Source organism: Panthera pardus, unplaced genomic scaffold (genome assembly GCF_024362965.1).
Source record: "Panthera pardus isolate Hobbes unplaced genomic scaffold, ASM2436296v1 HiC_scaffold_2, whole genome shotgun sequence".
In the NCBI taxonomy this organism is placed as follows: Eukaryota; Metazoa; Chordata; class Mammalia; order Carnivora; family Felidae; genus Panthera; species Panthera pardus.
The window spans coordinates 8,346,334-8,366,877 of record NW_026526765.1 but is presented as its reverse complement, the minus strand read 5'-3'; the positions used below and the strand labels follow the sequence as shown (position 1 = coordinate 8,366,877).

General features: G+C 49.4%; 1 protein-coding gene across 2 annotated transcripts in view; it reads right to left on the bottom strand.

The window, feature by feature from the left end:
• ANKRD33B (ankyrin repeat domain 33B) overlaps positions 1-20,544 on the bottom strand; it is an 83,581-nt gene that overhangs the window by 14,799 nt on the left and 48,238 nt on the right. Inside the window, exon 3 of one of the 2 annotated variants that reach the window (XM_019450784.2) lies at positions 3,651-3,791. The exons of the other annotated variant lie outside the window; for it this stretch is intronic. Within the exon in view, the coding sequence (XP_019306329.2) occupies positions 3,651-3,791 (141 nt within the window). The remainder of the gene's footprint in view (positions 1-3,650; positions 3,792-20,544) is intronic. 2 annotated transcript variants of the gene reach the window in all.

Sequence of the window (20,544 nt, the reverse complement as noted above, 5' to 3'; positions counted from 1 at the left end):
AAGATAAGAGCTGACGTGTGTCTGTATGTTAGGAACTGGGAAATCTAAACAGTGCTGGCAGGGCATCCAATTCGATGATCCATCATTTCTCAAAGGAGACGCTTCCTACTGAATATAATGAAATTGCAACTGGGAAATTCAACTCAGGTGCAGGAGAAAGCCTGCACTTGGAACAAGAGGGATGATGTATGCATCTCGACCCATTAACGCATAACAGTGCGCGTGCCTTTTGCTTTTGAAACGATCACATGCTGACCACTGATTATCTCTCAAGGGACTTTCCACAGCTACACTAAACACGCTCTGTGTTCAAGTGTCAATCCCAGGAAACACTCATGCGTTAGTATCTTCAAAGGCTTTCTTAATATTGACATATTAAATGGAAAGAAGACTTAAAACTACCTGTGCAAATTTTTAGGCATCCCAACAAGTATCCTTATTGCTCTCCATCCAACCCAGGAAACACATCCGATCACACATTTTTTTTTTCTTTCTTTAAAAAAATCTTTTTTGACGTGTATTTATTTTTGAGGGAGACAGAGACAGAATGCGAGTGGGTTGGGGCAGAGAGACAGGGAGGCACAGAATCCGAAGCAGGCTCCAGGCTCTGAGCCGTCAGCACAGAGCCCGACGCGGGGCTCGAACTCACGAGCCGTGAGATCGTGACCTGAGCCGAAGTCAGACACTCAACCGACTGAGCCACCCGGGTGCCCCTTTTTCTTTTTCAAAAAAGTTTATTTATTTTGAGAGAGATGTGCAGAAAGAGAGGGAGAGAGAGACAGAATCCCAAGCAGGCTCCTCACTGTCAGTGCAGAGCCCGATGCGGGGCTGAAACCCACGAAGAGTGAGATGGGGACCTGAGCTGAAACCAAGAGTCAGACGCTCAACTGACTGAGCCACCCAGGTGCTCCTCACTTTTTCTTCTTTTAAAACACACACTGTACATCTTTACATCTACTGTAAAGGGAAAGTGTAACGCATTTTCCTGGGGAAAAGAAGCGTGAGCCACCTCAGAGGTAATAGTAGAAAATTAACACCTTCGAGAAGTTAAACACCAAAACCTTAGAGGGCAGTTCAGAAACCCCTCCGAAGAGCTGTCAGATTTTTATTTTAAGAAGGACTATAGAACAAGCTGGAAGGAGGAATGCATATAAGAAGGAAAAGATTCTCTTCTTTTTTTCTACCCTTTCCCATTTAAATTACTGACATCAGTGTTTCTCAACAAGAGGCCGCTTTACACGCCCAGGGGACTTTTAGCAATGTCTGGAGACATTTTTGGTCGACTGGGAGGGTGCTAGCATCACCTGGTGGGGAGAGGCCAGGGCAGGTGCTGAATATCCTACAGTTCCCGGGATGCCCCCCTCCCCCCACCCCCACAAAGAATTATCCAGCACCACATGACAGCAGTAAAAAGATTCAGAAGCTGCGAGCTATGTGCCCACGACCCTCGGCAGGAAAGCTTAAGTATTTCACCACGGGGATATTTTTCAAGGGGGAAAAATATACCACTGCTTTTCATTCATGTGACAATTACTGAGCACATAAATTCACAAGTAACAATAATAATAACTGCCATTGACCAGAGGCTTCTTCCACGCCGGACATACACCCAAGGGCTTTCCACATGGGAGTTCATTCAGTCCCCATTACGACTTCCTACAGTCGTTCACCTCCCGTCCCAGCAGAGGCCCAGGGCGTTAGGTGACTGGCCCAGGTGTAGAGACGATAAACGAAGGGACTGGAATCAAGAACCAGGGGTCCTGGCTTCCAAGTCAGTTCTGCTGACCATTCTGCTCGGACAAGGAACAGTTCAGGGTGGGTGGACCACAGGTCTGCACCCGTGAGAACCGTGCTCGACTCTGATGCACAGGGCCCAGGAGGAGGGCACAGGCAAGGGGGAGGAAACCTAACACCATGAAACCTAATGCCAAATTCATTATCCATAACCGAGGCCCTGGACACGCTGCCCTGAAGCAGGCCCATCCCTCAAGAGGCCCCAGAGGCATTTCTGCAATCCTGTAAATGCTTAGCGAACGCCTGAAACTTCCATCAGACCCAGAAAAAAAGCCGAATGACAGCCAACACCTGGGCATTTTCTGGAGTGATGGCAAGGCAATTGACCTAAGAACAAAAGGGCCTGTAATTCAAATTAATTCATCAGGAAAAATGAAGTGATGTGATTAACACCATAAATGCTTGGATAGAAAAGGAAATTACTAAAAACCTATACTCAATTATAACTAAGCTCCAGAAGCAGTAAAAGCAGACGAAGCCTCCCCCAAATACAAGAGCATCACAAACACTGGTTAATTAGGAGGAAGCGTCTCTTTCCTGCTATAGGACAGGCACAGCCTAAACTCGTCTGAAACTGCTGTATCTCGCCTTTCAAAAATGAAACTGTCAGAGTCAAAAGCACAATCAATGGGACTAATTCTAATTATGATCTTTGTTATTTCCATGAAAGTTTTCCTCTTCGAAGACTGCCATCACTTACAGGATTTATTTTTCTTCCAGTTTCTCCTAAACCCTCAGGGTAAAGCAGGAGAAAAAAAAAAAAAAATCCAAAGCAAGCGGTGACTCATATAACCCCAATCCAATCACAAGGAAAACGACAGGCCGAGGACACCATACGGGCCAGTTTGGAGCCAGGCAGGTCATGAGCAGGGAGGTAAGACTGAGAAACTGTCACCGACCACAGGACACTGGGGACAGGTGGCCGTTACATGTGGGAGCCTGGATGGGATCCTGGAACAGAAAGGGGACAGCAATGGGAGAACGGGTGGAATCTGAGTAAAGTCTGGGGTTTAGCTAAGAGTCCTGAACCAACGTTGGCCTCCCAGTAAGACGTTAATGTGCAGGAAACAAGTGAGGACCAGGTGGGACTCTGTACTATCTTTGTCACTCTCCATTCATCTAAATTATTCCAATAAAAAACTTAACTTGGAAAAAAAAAAAAGTCAGTCCATTAAGCGTCTGACTCTTGATTTCTGCTCAGGTCATGATCTCATGGTTCGGGGAGTTCGAGCCCCGCATCGGGCTCTGCGCTGACCATACAGAGCCTGCTGGGGATTCTCTTTCCTTCTGGCTCTGCCCCTCCCCACCCTTTCTCAAAATAAATAAAATAAACAAAGAAGAACAAATATGGGCAGGAAGGAGCTAAGGGTGAAGGAGAGCTCATCAGGGAGCAGGGAGGGGTTTGCTGTGGGGTGACAAGTGCTGTGACCTCCCGCCCCACCCTGAGGGGTTTGCTTTCCTTTTTGTTTGTTTCAGCTCAGAGGATGACGGCTGCACACCTCAAAGAAACCATTCTTGGCCACATCTGCTAGGCTTAGTCTCTATGGAACTGATTCCTCTCGATACACATTCTTTTTTTATATAAGCTTATTTATTTTGAGAGAGAAAGAGAGAGAGAGAGAACACAAGCAGGGGAGGGCCAGAGAAAGAGGGAGAGACAGTGAATCTGTCAGCACAGAGCCTGACGTGGGGCTTAAACTCACGAACCCATGAAATCATTACCTGAGCGGAAAGGAAGAGTCGGGACACTTAACTGACTGAGCCACCCAGGTGCCCCGTCAATACGCATTCTTTCAAGGGCCAAAATCAGCACTTCCTGAGACCCCTGGGACCGCACAGGGCAGGTAGAGACATACCTGCCAACATCAGGGCTCGGATGCATTCCGTCCGGCCCTGCATGGCGGCTTTCATCAGGGCCGTGAACCCAAACACGTTCCTCCTTTCAAGGTCAAGGCCGGGAAAATAGTTCAACAAGTAGTTGGTGATGGTGGCATGTCCTGCAAAGAGAATTACACACGTTTACTGACCACCTTCCACAAGGAGTGTGCACCCCAGTGAAGCATTCTTCCTAGAGAGAGAACGTCCCATGGTCGACCTCCCGGGCCAGCCCGCTTGCGGGGGGTGGGGGTGGGGGTTGCCTCTTAGACACAAGAAATAATTCTCACGAAGTCCGGTAAACAGGAAGACACAGGGAGCCACCCTGGTTCACTCTGGTTCTCTTTGGCCCACCCCCGTGAGGGTTCAGCTGTCCGTCAAACTGGTAAGGAGGAAGCGTGGGGAGCCAGTGAGCTGTGGGGGTGGGGGTGGAAACTGAGCTGAACTAGCCTCCAGCGACACTGGCTGGCGGAGGGGGGGGGGGGGAAGGTTCCGGATGCTGTCAGCTCCCAGCAGGAGATGCCAAGGCAAACAGATGCAGAACGAAAAAGGAACCTCAGAGCCATTTCTCAGTGCTCCCAAAGAGAAGGTCACCATCACACCAATAGGATACGCCCGTTCATGCTGTCACTGTCCATTACCACTCAGCCGTGTCTGTCTATCTGTCCGTCTGCCTGTCTCTCACACACACACGAACAGGCAGACAGGGAACTGGGAAAGATTGCTACCCAGACCCAGCCATAACCTAAGCTGGTCAGAACATTCATTTCACAATACAGATTTTCTACTCCCACCCCAAAAAAAGAATACAGATTCTCCCCTTTATCACCTTGCACCTCCAAAAAGGACCCGATTTTCTGCTCATTCCCAAAGGGGCTCGTCAAAAGCCCACAAGTTCTTGGATCTGGGTGAATAAGGAGAATGCCAGGTAAAAAGCATTATTCCCGGGATTCTCCTGGCTCAACCCCAGAGAACCAAAATGGAGGGGGGAGCTCCTCAAATACAGCTACCGGGGCCACATTAAGAGATTCTCGGGTCAAATAAACATGCTGCCCGATGCCCACCGCTATACTGAAGTCCTAGTGTGAAATGACACCCTGCGTCTCTCCACTTCAGTCACCTAGAGCAGGGTCCCAAGCTTGGGGCTAGTGACATTTGGGGCCAGATTATTCTTGTTGTAGGACTGCCCTGGGCATTGTAGGACGGTTAGCAGCATCCCTGGTCTCCCCCCTTAGATGCCGGTGGCACCCACATCTCTCCTCCTGCCCAGGTATGACAACCAAGACTGGAAGAGTCTGCACCCGAATTTTTGTTGACAGCGGGCAGCCATGAGGCCTCACCTCCTCTGCCACAGCCCAGATCTCATGCAGCGACTGTCCTAGAGTCAGCCAGGGTTGGAGGGCGACGGGGGGGAAGTGGCCAAATATTGCCAAATATCCCCGGTGTTGGACGAATCCCCCCTGTTCAGAGCTCTTGCCCTAGGGGCTCAGATTTCACAGTTTGAGGACCAAACGCACAGAGGTGGGAGATGGCTTTCTCTCCACCTCCCCTTCACCTGGGGAGCCTCCGGCTCTCCGAACCCCCCCATTCTTTCCAGCGCACACGTGCTCCTGGGGAACCCCCACTGTCAGGCTGCAGCCATGGGGCCTCGTGGACACTCCAGTGCTCTCTGAGGTTAAGTAGGTATCACCTCCTCCCCCAAGGAAGGCCTCTGCACCATGGAGATGCCAGACCCATGAGGCCACATCCCCCCCTCCCGCCCTGGCTGACTCTAGAACAGTCCCTGCATGAGATCTGGGATGTGGCAGAGGAGGTGAGGCCTCACGGCTGCCCACTCTCGACAAAAATTGGGGTGCGGACTCTTCTAGAAGCATCACTGTCCGCTTACCACGGACCTCAGCCCATCTCCTGAACTCATGGCAAAAACTGAAAGGTGAACCATGAAGCTTTCTGAGAGAGAAACACTGACTAACAGCACGACCTTGCCGGGAACAAGCCAGAAACACACGGGTGCCACACACCAGCCGTGACTCACGGTTTCCCACCAGCTCGTGCTTCCACTCACTGTGCCCTCCGTTGTCATCAAAGGTGCCGGGGAAGGTATGACGCCAGCCGCCAGGTGCCCAGAGCAGATTAATTGCTCTAAACTGTCAGGGACGGGAGGGTCCTTTGATCTCAGTCAGGTTTGTCACCCAGCTGAACGCTCTGCGGCACCTGTCACTAAGATTTAGCCAGGGTCGAAGTGAAACGAATTGCAATTCGTTCAGAGCCATTTCTTCTAAAATGCGAAAGCGTGTCTGTCGTGATTTGCACCAGGATGTCCTTTGCACCAATATATCCTAAACGCTTTGAACAGGCGGAGAGAGGAAAATTTGAAAATCCACACTGCAAACAGCCCATTATACAGAACTGTTCTGCTCGTTATGTTGAGCTCAGAAAAATCAACGTGTGGCTGACGCCTTCTGACATCCAGGCCTGAGCTTCCAATGACCCAGGAAATCCATCCTGCCTCCCCACTGGCTTTCTCAGGATATCAGAATAATCCCTCTTTAACACAGATGGTCTTGTTCAATGAAATCAACAGTGGACAAGATGCTTCTAAGGACATAGAGATATTAACCTATCTTCTGTAAATAACAAGACAATAGGTCCAAAATGGAATCACTATGCTAAGTCCTCAGTCACCAAACAGTTTTTAATTACAGTTTGGCTCTCCCAGAAACGGAATCTTAGAGCGAACAGGAGAGGGGCAGAGAGAGAGGGAGAGAGAGAATCCCAAGCAGGCTGTATGCTGTCAGGGCAGAGTCCGATGCAGGACGCAATCCCACAAAGCGTGAGATCATGACCTGAGCTGGAATCAAGAGTTGGGAGTAATAGAGACAGATAGACACAGAGGACAAACACACACAGCCTTGCTTACATAACCAGGACATGCACCACACTGAAATCTAGTTTGAGCCCCGTCCAACCTTCTGGGATTAGATTTAGTTCCTGAAGTCCTTGGATGAAACCCTTTCAAAGGATGGGCTCTCCATTGAGAGCCCCAAAGCAACCCCCATGAGCTTTACCCTGCCTAAGAGAAGGCCACAAGTGACCCAGGGGCTAAGTGAATTCTGGATGAATTAACTTCAGTGGTATGATTAAGCAACAGCCTAGACAGAGAACTTAGTGCTTGGAAGAGCTGGCTGTGAGAACACCCAAGTTCAAGTCCCAGCCTGCCACTTAAAAGGTGGGTGACGTTGGGAAGGTGAGCCAACTTCACTGAGTCTCTGTTTCCACTTCTAGAAAATGGGAGATAATATCGACCTCACCGTTTTTGAAAATTACAGACAGTGTGTGTAAAAAAAGTGCCGTGCAGAAAAATTCCAGGTAATTCATGCAGGGCTGCACTCTGAAGGCAGTGGAAAGTAACAACCCGCTCCTTACGCGCGGCTCTGCAGAGCGACTTCCTTTCAAGGAGACTATGGTGAGCAGGGAGGGGACAGCGGAGACACTTGACGAACAGAACAGCCTCAGCCAGGTGACCAAGGTGAACATCCACGGTGGTAAGTCATGTTGACGGCCGTACTGACAAAGATTCTGTGCTTCACCAAACTTCGGTTGGGCTCCTGAACCCTCTCCCTGGCCCCTCTGTGCATTTCCTTAGAAAATCTAGTTTTAGAACTCCGTTCAGTTTGACCAGCACCCCACCCTCCATATCTGATCACGGTCCTCACCCTCCATACCGCCCCCCTGCCCCGGGAATGACAGATCACCCTGTCCTGTCTTCAGCAAGAATCCTGTTACCTCAGTTTAGCCAGAACTCCCTTTACCCTGGATATTCTTCTGAGTGATTTTCCACCTGCTGTCCCTCACCCTGTTCCTTGGCTATAAATTCCCACTTGCCCATGCTGTACTGGGAGCTGAGCCAAACCCCCTCCACCATCTGCAAAATCCCATGGCAGTGGTCCCTGTACCTATCTCAATGGTCCTGAATGAAGTCTTTCGCCATCTTTAACAACTGTCACTGCATTTTTTTTTAAACAGGACCTTTGGAAAGATGTGACGAGAACAGTACTTTCCTCCGTGGGCCTCCCCGTCAAAAGTTACAACCCTAGTCTAACCACGAGGAAACATAAGGCACACCCAAACTGAGGGATACTCTACAAACTACCTGACCCGTACTCCCCACACCGTCAAGGTCACAAAAACAAGGAAAGTATGAGAAACCATCACAGACAAGAGAAGCCTCACATGACAACTAAATGCAACGTGGAACCCCACACGGGACCTGGAACAGAAGAAGGGCATCGGAGAAAAGCTGATAAAGTCTGAGTAAAGAACGGATGTGAGTGAATGGTAATAAAGCATCGATACTGCTCATTCACTGTGTCAAACGTATATCACTAATGTAAGATGTAACCACAGGGGAACCGGGTGTGGGTATAAGAGACTCTCTGTACCATCTCTGGAGCTCTTCCGTGAGTCCAACTGTTGTAAAATCAAAAGCGTGTTTTCAAAAAGGGGGATCTAGCATGGGGCCACTCGACAAGAATACAAGGTCAGGACAATGATTCTGGGTGGGCAGCTGGGTGTGGATCCTCTCCCCGCTGAGCCCAAGCCTTCCTGGGCGGTGGGTGGGCAATGAGCCCTGGGAGGGCAGGCGGGTGGAGAGGCGTGGCTGACTTTGAGGGCCCCTGAAGACCTGACCGGACAGGCCCTGATGACTGGCTGAGCCAGGAGCAGAGACTAAAAAGCTGAAGCTGAGTTCTGGTATCATTCTGGTTCCAATATGGATGGCCAAGAGCATCATCGCTGAGTGCGTGTATGAGGGTGGAAATCCGTGACAGCAGTGGTGTCCATGGATGGAAAAGGTCGCCTGGATCTCCCACCCAGCCCACCTATGCTGTTTCCCAGCTGACTATCCCCCAAGTCCCATGTGGAAAATTTTTAACTCTCCCACTGCTTTTTTTCTTTCTTTTTTTTTTTTTTTTAATTTTTTTTTTTAACGTTTTATTTATTTTTGAGACAGGGAGAGACAGAGCATGAACAGGGGAGGGTCAGAGAGAGGGAGACACAGAATCTGAAACAGGCTCCAGGCTCTGAGCTGTCAGCACAGAGCCCGATGCGGGGCTTGAACTCACGGACCGCGAGATCATGACCTGAGCTGAAGTCAGACGCTTAACCGACTGAGCCACCCAGGCGCCCCTCTTTTTTTTTTTTTTTTTTTAATGTGGAACTTCACGAATTCACATGCCATCCTTGCACAGAGGCAAGGCGATCTCTGTATCGCTCCGCTTTGAGCACGTGGCTGCCGAAGCGAGCACAAACTTTCCCACTCTTAAACCACCTACCTCCCAGCCAACCCCACTCTCAGGAGATGACACACCCTCTACCTCACAGAGGGAACAGAAACCACAAGAAGGGAACCCCCCGACTTTCCCTCACCACCCCCACAAACTTCCCCACATCCACAAGCAGTCTCTCGTCCTTCCCTCCTTAAGAAAAAGGAAGGGTGACTCTTCTATTTAAAGATGCCAATCTCTCCTCCCCTTCCAGTGCTTTAAAAACACTCTCTGCCCACTTCTGTGGAATATCTGTGCTACTGATGACCTCCTCTCCCTTCAACCTCTCCCTCCTAGCAAATCCACTCTGATCAGATTGCACTGATGGCTCAAATTTTTCACTTTGTCCTTTGTCACATGACTTCACAGTTCTTCTGTTAAGAAAAAACATTGGCTGGGGCGCCTGGCTGGCTCAGTCGGTTGAGTGACTGACTTCAGCTCAGGTCATGATCTCACAGCTCGTGAGTTCAAGCCCCACGTTGGGCTCTGTGCTGACAGTGCGGAGCCTGAAGCCTGCTTCAGAGTCTGTGTCTCCCTCTCTCTCTACCCATTCCCCACTCATGGTCTCTCTCTCTCTCTCTCTCTCTCTCTCTCTCTTTCTTTGTCTCCCAAAAATGAATAAAACATTTAAAAAAATCCAAGTATGTTAAAATAAATAAATAAATAAATAAATAAATAAATAAATAAATAATAAAATAAAATAAAATAAAATAAAATAAAAGGCATAATGCAAGCAGAAGCTTGAAACGCACTTACTTGGCTAAACTCCTTCTCGCACTTGTGCCTTAGCTATCTTCATAAGAAAAACATGCCCAAGCCAGCCTGATGGTCCCAGGAGGAGGACAGGAAGCCCATGGAGCAGACCTGCCATAGCTGGAGTACACAAGCACACTCTAGAACAGGGTCCAGCTCACTCACACACATGTGAGCCAAAGTAATCTAGATTATCTGATCCCCAGTCCGTTCAATGATGCATGAACAACAAATATATCTTAAACTAGAGTTTGGGGTTGCTTGTTACGCAGCAATAGCTAACTGGATATTCATGTGAACGGGTCTCCCATCTTAAAAAAACTTCATACATACATATGACTGTCTTAGTCCATTCAGGCTGCTGTAACAAACTGCCATAGAATGGGTGGCTCAAACAACAAATATTTATAGTTCACAGTTCTATTGTCTGGGAGTCCAAGATCAAGATACCAGCAGATTCGGTCTCTGGTAAGAACTGATTCTTGGTTCATAGACAGCTGTCTTCTTGTTGTGTCCCCACATGGCAGAATGGGGGAGGGAACTTTCTGGAGTCTCTTTTCTAAAAGCACTAATGCTATTCATGAGGGCTCCACCATCATGACCTCATCATCTCCCAAAAGCCCACCTCATAATACCATCATCTTGGGGGTCAGGATTTAACACAAGTTTGGAAGGAACACAGACATCCAGTCCATTGCAATGACCAGTAATAATCCTGTGAACCTGTCTGCCCATTCCAGCCCCGACCCTCAGTCATCTGACTTCTAAGCTCAACTTTCTGAGTCATCCACTCTCACTCTTGCTACTTACACTCCCCAAATCCTCCTGAAAGTACTTTCCATCCAATGACCATGTTGTAGGGGAACCCAATGGCTATCAGTCAGTTTTCCTCTTACTTGACGTCTTCATAGTTTACCCCTTGTCTTGTTCCACTCTTTCGAAACACTCTTTTTCCATGGATATCCTGATAGTTCACCCTTCTGATTTTCCTCCTATCTCTCCAGCCACTCCTCAATTTCCTTTATGAGAGTCTCTGTTCTCTTCTTCCTGAAATGCTGTTGTGCCTCAGATGCAAGACTAAGCCCTCCTCTTATCCATACACTCTTCCTCGATGACCTATCCGTTCTCCTGGATCCAGATATCACTCTAGAACTCCCAGACTGCTTATCTCTAGCTCTGTCCCTCTTCGTGACTTTCTTAGCTAAATATCTGTCTAATGGATATTTCATCTTGAGTGTCCCACAAACAAATCAAATCCAAAACAGGTTTCTTCGAAACCTGTTCCTCTCTCTCACATTCCTTATTCAGTGATGAACATCACCAATCACCTAGGTGTCCAAGCCAGAAATCTGGGCTTCGTCTTCAGCCCTCCCTCACTTTTCCCCCATCCAAAGTATCATGCAATTCTGCCAACCCCATCTCTTAAATATCTTGCAAGTCTATTCTTGTCTCCCCATCCCCATAACTACTCCCTGATCTGGACCATCACATCCCCAAGGGCTACAGCCCATCTCCTAACTGTCCTCCTTAGTTCCATTTCTGCCTTCTCATCAATTCTCCACATTACCAATATCATAACTCCAAGAAGAAATTCTTCTGATCAAGAAAACTACTACTTAAAACCCTTAATGGTCTCTACTACTTCATAACTCTTTAGAAAGCTAGTTCCTTTTGGGGCACCTGGGTGGCTCAGCTGGTTAAGCATCTGACTCTTGAGTTCAGCTCAGGTCATGATCTCAGGGTTCTGTGAGTTCACCTGCACCAGGCTCTGTGCTGACAGTGCGGAGACTGCTTGGGATTCTCTCTCTCTCTCCCTCTCTCTCTGCCCCTCCCCTGCTCGCCCTTTCTCTCTCAAAATAAATAAACAAAAACTTTAAAAACAAATAAACACTTAGCTCCTTTTAATCTGGCCCTGCTCCCTGAAAGGTAGCAGAAGATGCCACCCCAAATTATGCTGCTTTGATATATATTATTTTAAACTGAAGGCAGACACAAGGAAAGCTCCCTGTCCTCTCCCATTTGCTTAAAAGCAGGACACAAATTTCCAAAAGAGTCCCTCCTTCTCTTTGTACCAGGAAGAGAAAAGTTAATTGCTGAGGCAGCTGCAGATCCTATCAGCTTGGAGAGGCCCCAGAGAAATCTACATGACAAACTTTCTAGTCTTTAGCTACCATTAGTTTACCTTCCCACAGAGTACCATCCCTGGAAGCCTAAAACTACTTTGTTTTGTCCTGTCATTTTTCCGCATATTTGTTCTTTGCTCAAGATCCCATAGAAGCTGGAGTTCTAAGTCACCTCTTTGAGTTACTCATTTTTCCTGGTTATCTCCTGTATGTACATGAAATATACATGTTTATAAATTTGTTTTTCTTCTGTTACCCAGCTACTTGATAAGCCATCTCTTCCAATGGAAGCTCTTTGCTGGTCCTCCAAGCCTGAATTAGGCACATGAACCATCCTTGTATCCCAGACCCACATTTCCATGTGGCTGTGGATTCCCACCACCACTACAACCCTCATGACCGTGCTCATACATCCAAAACTTCCAATTGACAGCAAAATAAATATATATCTGGAAAGTGATATGGCTCAAGGATTACTATCTCTCTCTTGGAAAAAATTCACTTATCAAAAAGGTTAATCACCACGCTATAACCCACATAAGAATTATAAGGACATGGAATTACATTGTGTAAGAATTACATGGGCATCACAAGTATTAATTGCTGATTAACTCAACATTTTATTGAATACCAGTTTTGGGCTAAGAATCTTGTTTACTCCTTTATTCGAGGGAAGGAAACAGACAATAAACCCGTGCTCCTCTAAAAATGGGAAAATGTTACAGGGTTTGAGTTGTCCAAAGATTTGACTTAGTTTGACTCCAGGTACTTGAAATGTACTTTTCCAAATTTCCAAATCAGGCCAGTAGAGGGAACTGTTGACTTTGGAAATGTCACATCCAACCACAGCTACAAGAGCAAATAGATGCTCCCCAAGTGGGGTGGGGGGGTGGGGAGATACCGAGAAGGGAGTGTGAGAAAGTCATTGACGGGCTTCCTCTCAGTCTGTGGGGCAGTCAGGTGTCTGAATAAACAGCAGGGTGAGCTGTGGCCTGGAGAGGCATTGCAGTGGCCAGAGAGAAGGGCTCAGGAAACGGGAGTTTACAGGAAAAGGTAGGGCAATGCTAGGAAAACCCAGAAACCTGCCAACCTCTACTTTCTTAATCAAAACACACAGAAACCAAGAAAAAGGAAAACACTTCAAAAAACTAAAAAGAAAAATCAGAATGAAGTCAGACTAAAATCATGACCGTGGGAGGTGATAACAGAATAAATAAACTGAAGAGGCATTTATTCCCGGTTTCGAGCCGAGTCATGCGTTCTCCTCTGAAAGGGGCCCTCCCCAAATCAGGTTCATGAGCCAGGCCTTGCACGGGCAGCCTGAGCATCCCCCCCACACACCCCGAGCCCCAGTCCTCACTGCCACCCTGCCCTCTGCAGTAAGAGGCATACAGAATGTCAGGCCAGCTCTCAGTGCATTTCCTTCAGAACTGTAAAAATAAGTTCAAGGAATCACAAGTTTCAAGGACGCCAGAGGTTACTTAGACCCAACCAACTCTATAGTGTCACCAGCTCAAAAAGACACCTGCTACTTCCTCACGTTGTCACACTCCTATCAAAGAGGAACGAGAAACGGAGAAAGGAAATGCCTAACTCCATTCCTGAGACTAACTCATTTCTTTGGTTACTTCACTTTATATTTTTTGTTGTTGTGGTTGGGGCAGGATAGAGGTTGAAATTGCAGGCTAAATGAGATTTAGGGATTATTTGAGGATTTATTTTCATACACTCTCTCCATTGTAAAGGCCTAACACAGATTCAGTGGGATTTTTATTATGCATTAAGTATCTGAAGAGGTTAGACTTCTTAGAGAACCATTCGACAGGCAGATCAAAGGTATTTGCGTCTTAATTTATACTCATGAATGCTGAGTGAGTGCGGTAGAAAGCCAAGACCCCCGACATTCAGTTCAGTTGTGATATCAAATAATATAAACATTTGGTTGCTTTAAAGTTTTCCTTAACCACACGGATCCTGTTGGGGCCAACGTTGACCAGACCAAGTCATTTGGGGTCATTCTGTCACCCTTGCCAGTGACTTGCTTTGGCACGGGGCATGTAACACAACCCTGGCAGTGAGATATAAACAAAACTCTGTTGGAGGCATCTGGAAATGTTTTCCTGCCCTAGAGAATAGGACACAGACAGGGATTTGCTCCCCCCTCCCAAAGTCTCCCTGTGTTAGTCTTGGCAGCATGAGGGAAAGGTCAACAGCACTTCTGAGAAGCTGGCTCCCCGATCCTGGCCTCTCGGAGCCGCTCAATGAAGCAACTGCATCACCGTGGCCTTCAGACACATCGTGTTGCAAGAGAAGGCAGCTTCTTCGTCATCGAAGCCCTGTTTCACTGGGTGCTCGGGCAACTGCGCCCAGAAACATCATAGCAGATCCCGGGCTGCCGTGAGAATCAGGCAAACACAAGTTCAAACCATAATTCAGGGACTGGCAAACACTAAAGATTGATCTTTCCCAGGCTTGGCAAGAACGCCCTTGGGAACTTGGTGGAAAGTATAAATTGTTGTGGTTTTTTTCTAAAGGCCCCTCGGCAGCAGCTATGGAAATGTGTGTGTCCTTTGACCGAGCAATTGAGTTCTAAGAATCCAACCGTGCACTTCTTCCCCTTCCTTGTCTGCCCCCGCTTTCGGGCGCAGAGGCTGGCCTCCAGAAAGGGCACCTGCCCATTCTCAGCCCTGAGGTCTCTGGTGTGGCTCAGCAGGGGCTGCGGCAGAAGGAGAGACGGGGGTACTCACCCCTGCCTCCCACCTCCCTCCCACCCCACAGACTGCCAGCTTCCCCTTCGCAGTGTCGGGTGAATGAACTGAGGGGCAGGCCTCTGCCTGGGTCACTCTCCCAGGGTCCCGCCTCTGCAGACAGTCCCCTTACAATTCCTCACTCCAGCCATCTGACAACACCTGTTGCTCAATACACCCTCTTCAGAAATGCACCCCCAGGGCCGCCTGGGTGGCTTCACCGGTTGAGCATCTGACTTCAGCTCAGGTCATGATCTCACCGTTCCAGAGTTCAAGCCCCGCATCGGGCTTGCGGCCGTCAGCACAGAGCCTGCTTCAGATCTTCTGTCCCCCTCCCTCTCCCTGCCCCTCCCCTGCTCATGCTCTCTCTCTCTCAAAAAAAAAATAAACATTAAAATATATATATGTATATTTTTAAAAAATGCGCCCCCAGACACAAACGACCTCACTACAGCACTGTCTGTAACAGGCTAACTTAGACCCCACGTGCACTACACACAAAGGTTGGGAGGCTGGATTCTGTGTGCTTCGGCTCACTGTGGGTAGCCCTCGGATGGCAAGTAATTGCTAAATAAATATTTGTTTTAAGAGCGGATCTGCTAGAGAATGGGTGAGTTACAGTTTCCTGAACTGCCTCACAGTTACTGGACACGGGGGACCCGGCCGTAGACACACAATCGTACTCAGGAGTGTGCTGCAATGAGAGCAAGGTAAATCTTGCGTCCACGGGTCGATGTGAAAAGATCTCCCGGATCTACGAAGTGGAAAAAATTAAAGCCAACGTCTCTATGGAATTATCCTACGCACGTAAATAAAACGCACACGCACACACGTGTGGGCCTGAAAGGGAGACGCTGAGGTCTGGAAGTGTAGGCGGCTGGTCGATTTGCGAGATAGAGAATGTAAGAGAGGGGAACACGACCTTTTTAAGAAAAAAAAAAAAGAATACTTCTGTGGTGATTTTCTACTGTAAGCACAGATCACTAGGCATCTTTTGGAATTAAGAACTCACCAAATAAATAAAACTGGTTATGCAATTGGGGTAAAATGGGACACGACCATGTCTCAGCTGAAAGCTCAAATAGCCGCTTTCCTAAAACAGCGGGGAAAGGCACGAACAGATTCTCTGCTGCTTTCCTTTATTCTCGCTTTAATGACGCCTCTGTGTCCCTCTGACTTCTCACCGGGCCGCATGGCTTCCCCAGCCTCGAATGCCCATCGAGAGACGTCCCCAGTCACTGCAAGCTATGACAGCCTCCACGACCTCAATTCCCTGGGGCACCTGGGTGGCTCAGTCAGTTAAGCATCTGGGTCATGATCTCGCGGTTTGGGGGTTCGAGCCTCGCATTGGGTTTTGTGCTGATAGCTCAGAGGCCGGAGCCTGCTTCAGATTCTGTGTCTCCCTCTCTCTGCCCTTCTCCCGGTGGGATCCCCAGACCAGCAGCAGCAGCAGCATGGGCTGGGAACTTAGTGAGATGCACATTCTCAGGCCCCTTCCCAGACTTTTTCAATCTGAAACTCTGGGGGCAGAGCTAGGCAATCCTTGTTTTAACCAAACCTGCATCAAAACACAGATTACCCACCCCAGACTGGTGATGAGAACCAGGCTGTGTTGTAAGGTCCCAATGTTCACAGGGACAGGGGCAACCCCTGGGGGTCCCGTCACCACCTTCAGAAACAAATTAGGGAAAAATCACTTCCTCCTTTGAGGCAATTAAGACAAACAAGGAAATGCTTTTCAGTCAGATTTTTTAAGGTGGCAAAAAAGCCCCTCCCCTCCCAGCACCCCCCAAACTAGTCAGTTCTAAAGCAGGCTTGGGGCGGGTGTCCCAGGCGTCAGAGCCCAGGAACAGGGAGGGGGAGCCAGGTGGAGAAGAGGGTGGGGCCGGAGAAGTGGCCTCATTCCCAGCTTGAGCAACTCAGTAAGCAAGTTAAGGATCACGGACACCAGCAGAAAGAGAAAACTTAAAAACAAGGAAAGCAGGGCCCCTGGGTGGCTCAGTTGAGCGTCCAACTCTTGATTTTGGCTCAGGTCATGATTTCATGGACCAGGAGATCAAGCCCCTGTGTCGGGCTCTGTGCCAACAGCTCCGAGACTGCTTGAGATCCTCTCTCTCCCTCTCTGCCCCTTCCCTGCTCATTTTCTCTCTCTCTCTCTCTCACTCTCTCTCTCCAACCAAATAAATAAACATTAAAAAAAAGCAAGAAAAGAAAATAGATTGTAATGATATACCTATTGTTTAAGAAGATAGAAGAAAAGCCAAATTAACCACGGCTACCTCCAGACAACAGAGCTGGAGCCCTGGGAGTGAGGGAGGAGCTAGGAGATTTTCACCCTGAACTCTACTGGCTTTCTGTGTTGACCTTTAGCTGCTTATGTGGTTTTCTTCCAAACACTGTGTGTTCTATTTTATACTCAACTGAGTGGCACACCCCCGGTGCCAGGCGGAGAAAGCGCCCAGGACAGCCATCCTGCTGGACCACCCAGTGGGCACCTGCCCACTACTCGTCTACCCGTGGTGCCCATGTAACTAAATACACCCCGGCCATGCTTGGATCATCCCTAGTGATGTAACCTCGCCACAACCTGACCCAAGCCGGAGGAGAGGCTCCAGCAGGGACCCCCAGCTCTCTTGAGGTCAGAGTGGGGGGCCATGAGCACACAAGTCTCGTCCCCTTCCCTGCCTCCCACGGGTGACCAAAGGAGTAGAGAGAAGGCAGCAGAGCTGCGGGGAACCACAAAGGGACCGCTGGAGGTGGAGACGGATGCGGGACGCAGGGGAGGACCCAAGCAGCCCATCAAGACCTTGGGAAAGTCAGCAGCGGCCCAAACGAGAAGGGCGGGGCCAGAAAGAAAGGTGGGCTGGGGGTGGGGGGGGCACCGAGACCCACCCAGCACACAAGGCCAGACAGGAAGTCCCTGGTGGTCCCAGCGCAGAGCGAGCACGCGACGGTGGGGGCTCGTCCTCATAACACAGGCTGCTGACCCACCACGCACAGCCTGGAAATGAAACCACAGGGACGAACCAGGGCTGCGTGTAGCCCCTGATTCCTCCGCCTGTACCGCAGGGCCATGGGCCCTGAGCCTAGGTTCAGCGGCCCCCCCTTTGCTGGGCCTCTCTCTAACCCTGAGAGGGCCTACATCATCTTCGACTTAAAATACATCAATTCAGGAAAAGCACGGTCCCTGCATAAGGATGGGTGTTACAGAATGAATGTTCATGTCCCCCCCCACAATTCATATGTTGAAACCCCAAGACCCAGTGTGACTACATTTGGAGATAGGGCCATTGTGGAAATAATTAAAGTTCCATGTGGTCACAGGGGCGCCCTGATCCAATTGGACAGGTGTCCTCGTAAGAGGAGACACCACGGGGCGGCTGGCTGGCTCAGTCAGTTGAGCGTCCGACTCTTGATTTGGGCTCAGGTCATGATCTCAGGGTCATGGGATCAAGCCCCGAGTCGAGCTCTGTGCTGAGCACAAAGCCTGCGTAGGATTCTCTCTCTCCCTCTGCCTCTCTCCCCTGCTCTCTCTCTCTCTCTCTCTCTCAAAATGAGTAAACAAACAAGTAAATAAATAGGAGGAGACACCAGAGACCTCACGCTCTCTCTCCACGGAGTGAGGACACAGCAGGGAGGCACCATGTACAAGAAGCCAGGAAGAGAGTCCTGACCAGGAACCAAATCCCCTGACATCTTGATCCTGGATTCCCAGCCTCCAGAACTCGGAGAAACAAATTTCTGTTGTTTAATCCCCACCCCCAGATTCTGGGACTTTTGTTACAGACGGCTGAACAGACTGACCCTACACATGTTCAAGACGAATAAAGTAAATGTAACCCAGTGAATGGCAGAAAATAAACTACTGAAGTAATATGCAGAATTTACCCAGTGCTTAAAAGGATAGGGAAAAGAAAAAAAGGAGAGAGAAAGCGGTGATGGCAGGACCAGGTGACTTATTCTCCCCCTAAGAGGGAATCTCAGGAAGAAAGAACAAAACAAGGCGGGTAGTGTTTCAAAGAGATTAACAGAAAAGTGTTTCCTGCAGTAAAAATATACCTAATATAAGTCAAAACGAGCACAGAGAGGAGCTTAGATGTAGGATAGTTGGGGAGGGGGTATTTTCAATGTCAAGGATGAGACGGGAGATATTTCCAGGTCTCAGCAATACCTAGGTATCAACAAAGACACAAACACAGGCTGGACTCCCACTGATTCCCCTGCAACACTCAATGAGGGAAAAAAAGGGCAAAGGACAGATTGTTGCTCTAATGTGAACACAAAACGCATTTTCTTTTTTCAATTAAAAAATTTTTTTTGATGTTTATTTTTGAGAGAGAGAGAGAGAGAGCACACACAAGTGTGAGCGGGGGAGGAGCAGAGAGGGAGACACAGAATCCGAAGCAGCTCCAGGCTCCGAGCTGTCAGCCCAGAGCCCCACGTGGGGCTCAAACCCACAGACCACGAAATCATGACCTGAGCCGAAGTCGGACGCCTATCTGACTGAGCCACCCAGACGTCCCCATGAGACATTGTGAAAAGGCAAGAATTCAGAAGGTGTCTCACGGGTATTAAACCACAACCAAAATCCTTAACACACACAGAGTTCTTGCCAATCAGCAAGAAAGGAAATCTCTTCCTACCGCACGTTCTCCTAGTGTTCACGCCTGGTCTGTGCCGTGGGCCCCACTCTCCACCCACCCCTGACGCCCCGATCTGCCCCCCATGGGAGCACTGGAGTTTGGAGCTCCAGACCGTCCACCTGCCGCGGAGACCTCTTACACGTGTCACACGTCTCAAAGGCCTGCGCACCAGATGGGCCCGGTGCTTCCCCACCTACTGCTCTCCGTGTACCCCTTTGCATCAGTCATCCCCTGTCCCGAGGCTAGAGGCCATCCCAGCTGCCACCTCCCCTCCACCATCCACATCACACGTCACTTTCTGCCAGGCAGCTTTTTTGCTCCTTCTCTGCCTCCGAAACCGCCTCGGGACTCCCAGGATTGGTCAGCCCCTGGCTTCACACACCCAGCCTCATGGCACCCAAATGGATTTGGTACCTAGACCCTTAATGATCTGGTCCCCGTCTCCTCACGGGACCACCCCTCACCTCTCCTACTCACACTCAATCCTACTGCCACATACAGTGCCCGAGAAGTGCCGGGCTCCCTCCTGGCCCCGCGCCTTTGGGTGCCTCGCCTGCCACGGCCTCCCTCTGAGTTCCTTGGCACTCAGTTCAAGCCCCCCTCTTGCACGACCCCTATCCTGAACCCCCAGGCCCATTCTGCCCACACCACCCAGTGCACCTGCCGTCAGGGCTCCATCAGATGCCTACCGAGCCGGAGAATTACTTGAGGGCAGAACCGCCCTTGACTTTGGCATCCCTGGTTCCCGGCCAGGGGGAGGGGTTGAATAAGGAGCCACGATCACTGAATGCCTCACGATAGCCTCTTACACCTTTGCCATTCAGGACACTGTGGACCTGGGCTTTACAAAGCGTGGGGTGCCTCTATGAGGGCAAAGCTTCATACCCTGAAACCTGCTGAGGCGAACGGGTGTTCGCACAGCCTGGCCCCTACGTTTGGGGAATTCTCCGCTCACCCGCCTCGACTGAAAAGCAGCGTGTACAGACTACTTCCTGCTACATTACGGGGAACGGAACTGCCAGATGCTGGCTTTGCGGGCTCCCTGGGCTCCCTGGGTCCGAGTCACCCACGCTGGCTCTGACCCAGGAGCTCGTGATGCAAAATATGGGACTGAGAGGTCTCGCTACGGTGGCAGCAGCAGACGCTGTGTTTCCAGAATCAATGTGCGGCATGGCTTGGGGCATCTCTGCCAGCCTCCCAGCCCCGAGTCCGACACTCAACAGCTCCCAGCGACACGGTGAGGGGTCCTACATTCCTGTAATAAGAGAACGCCTTTTCTTCCCGA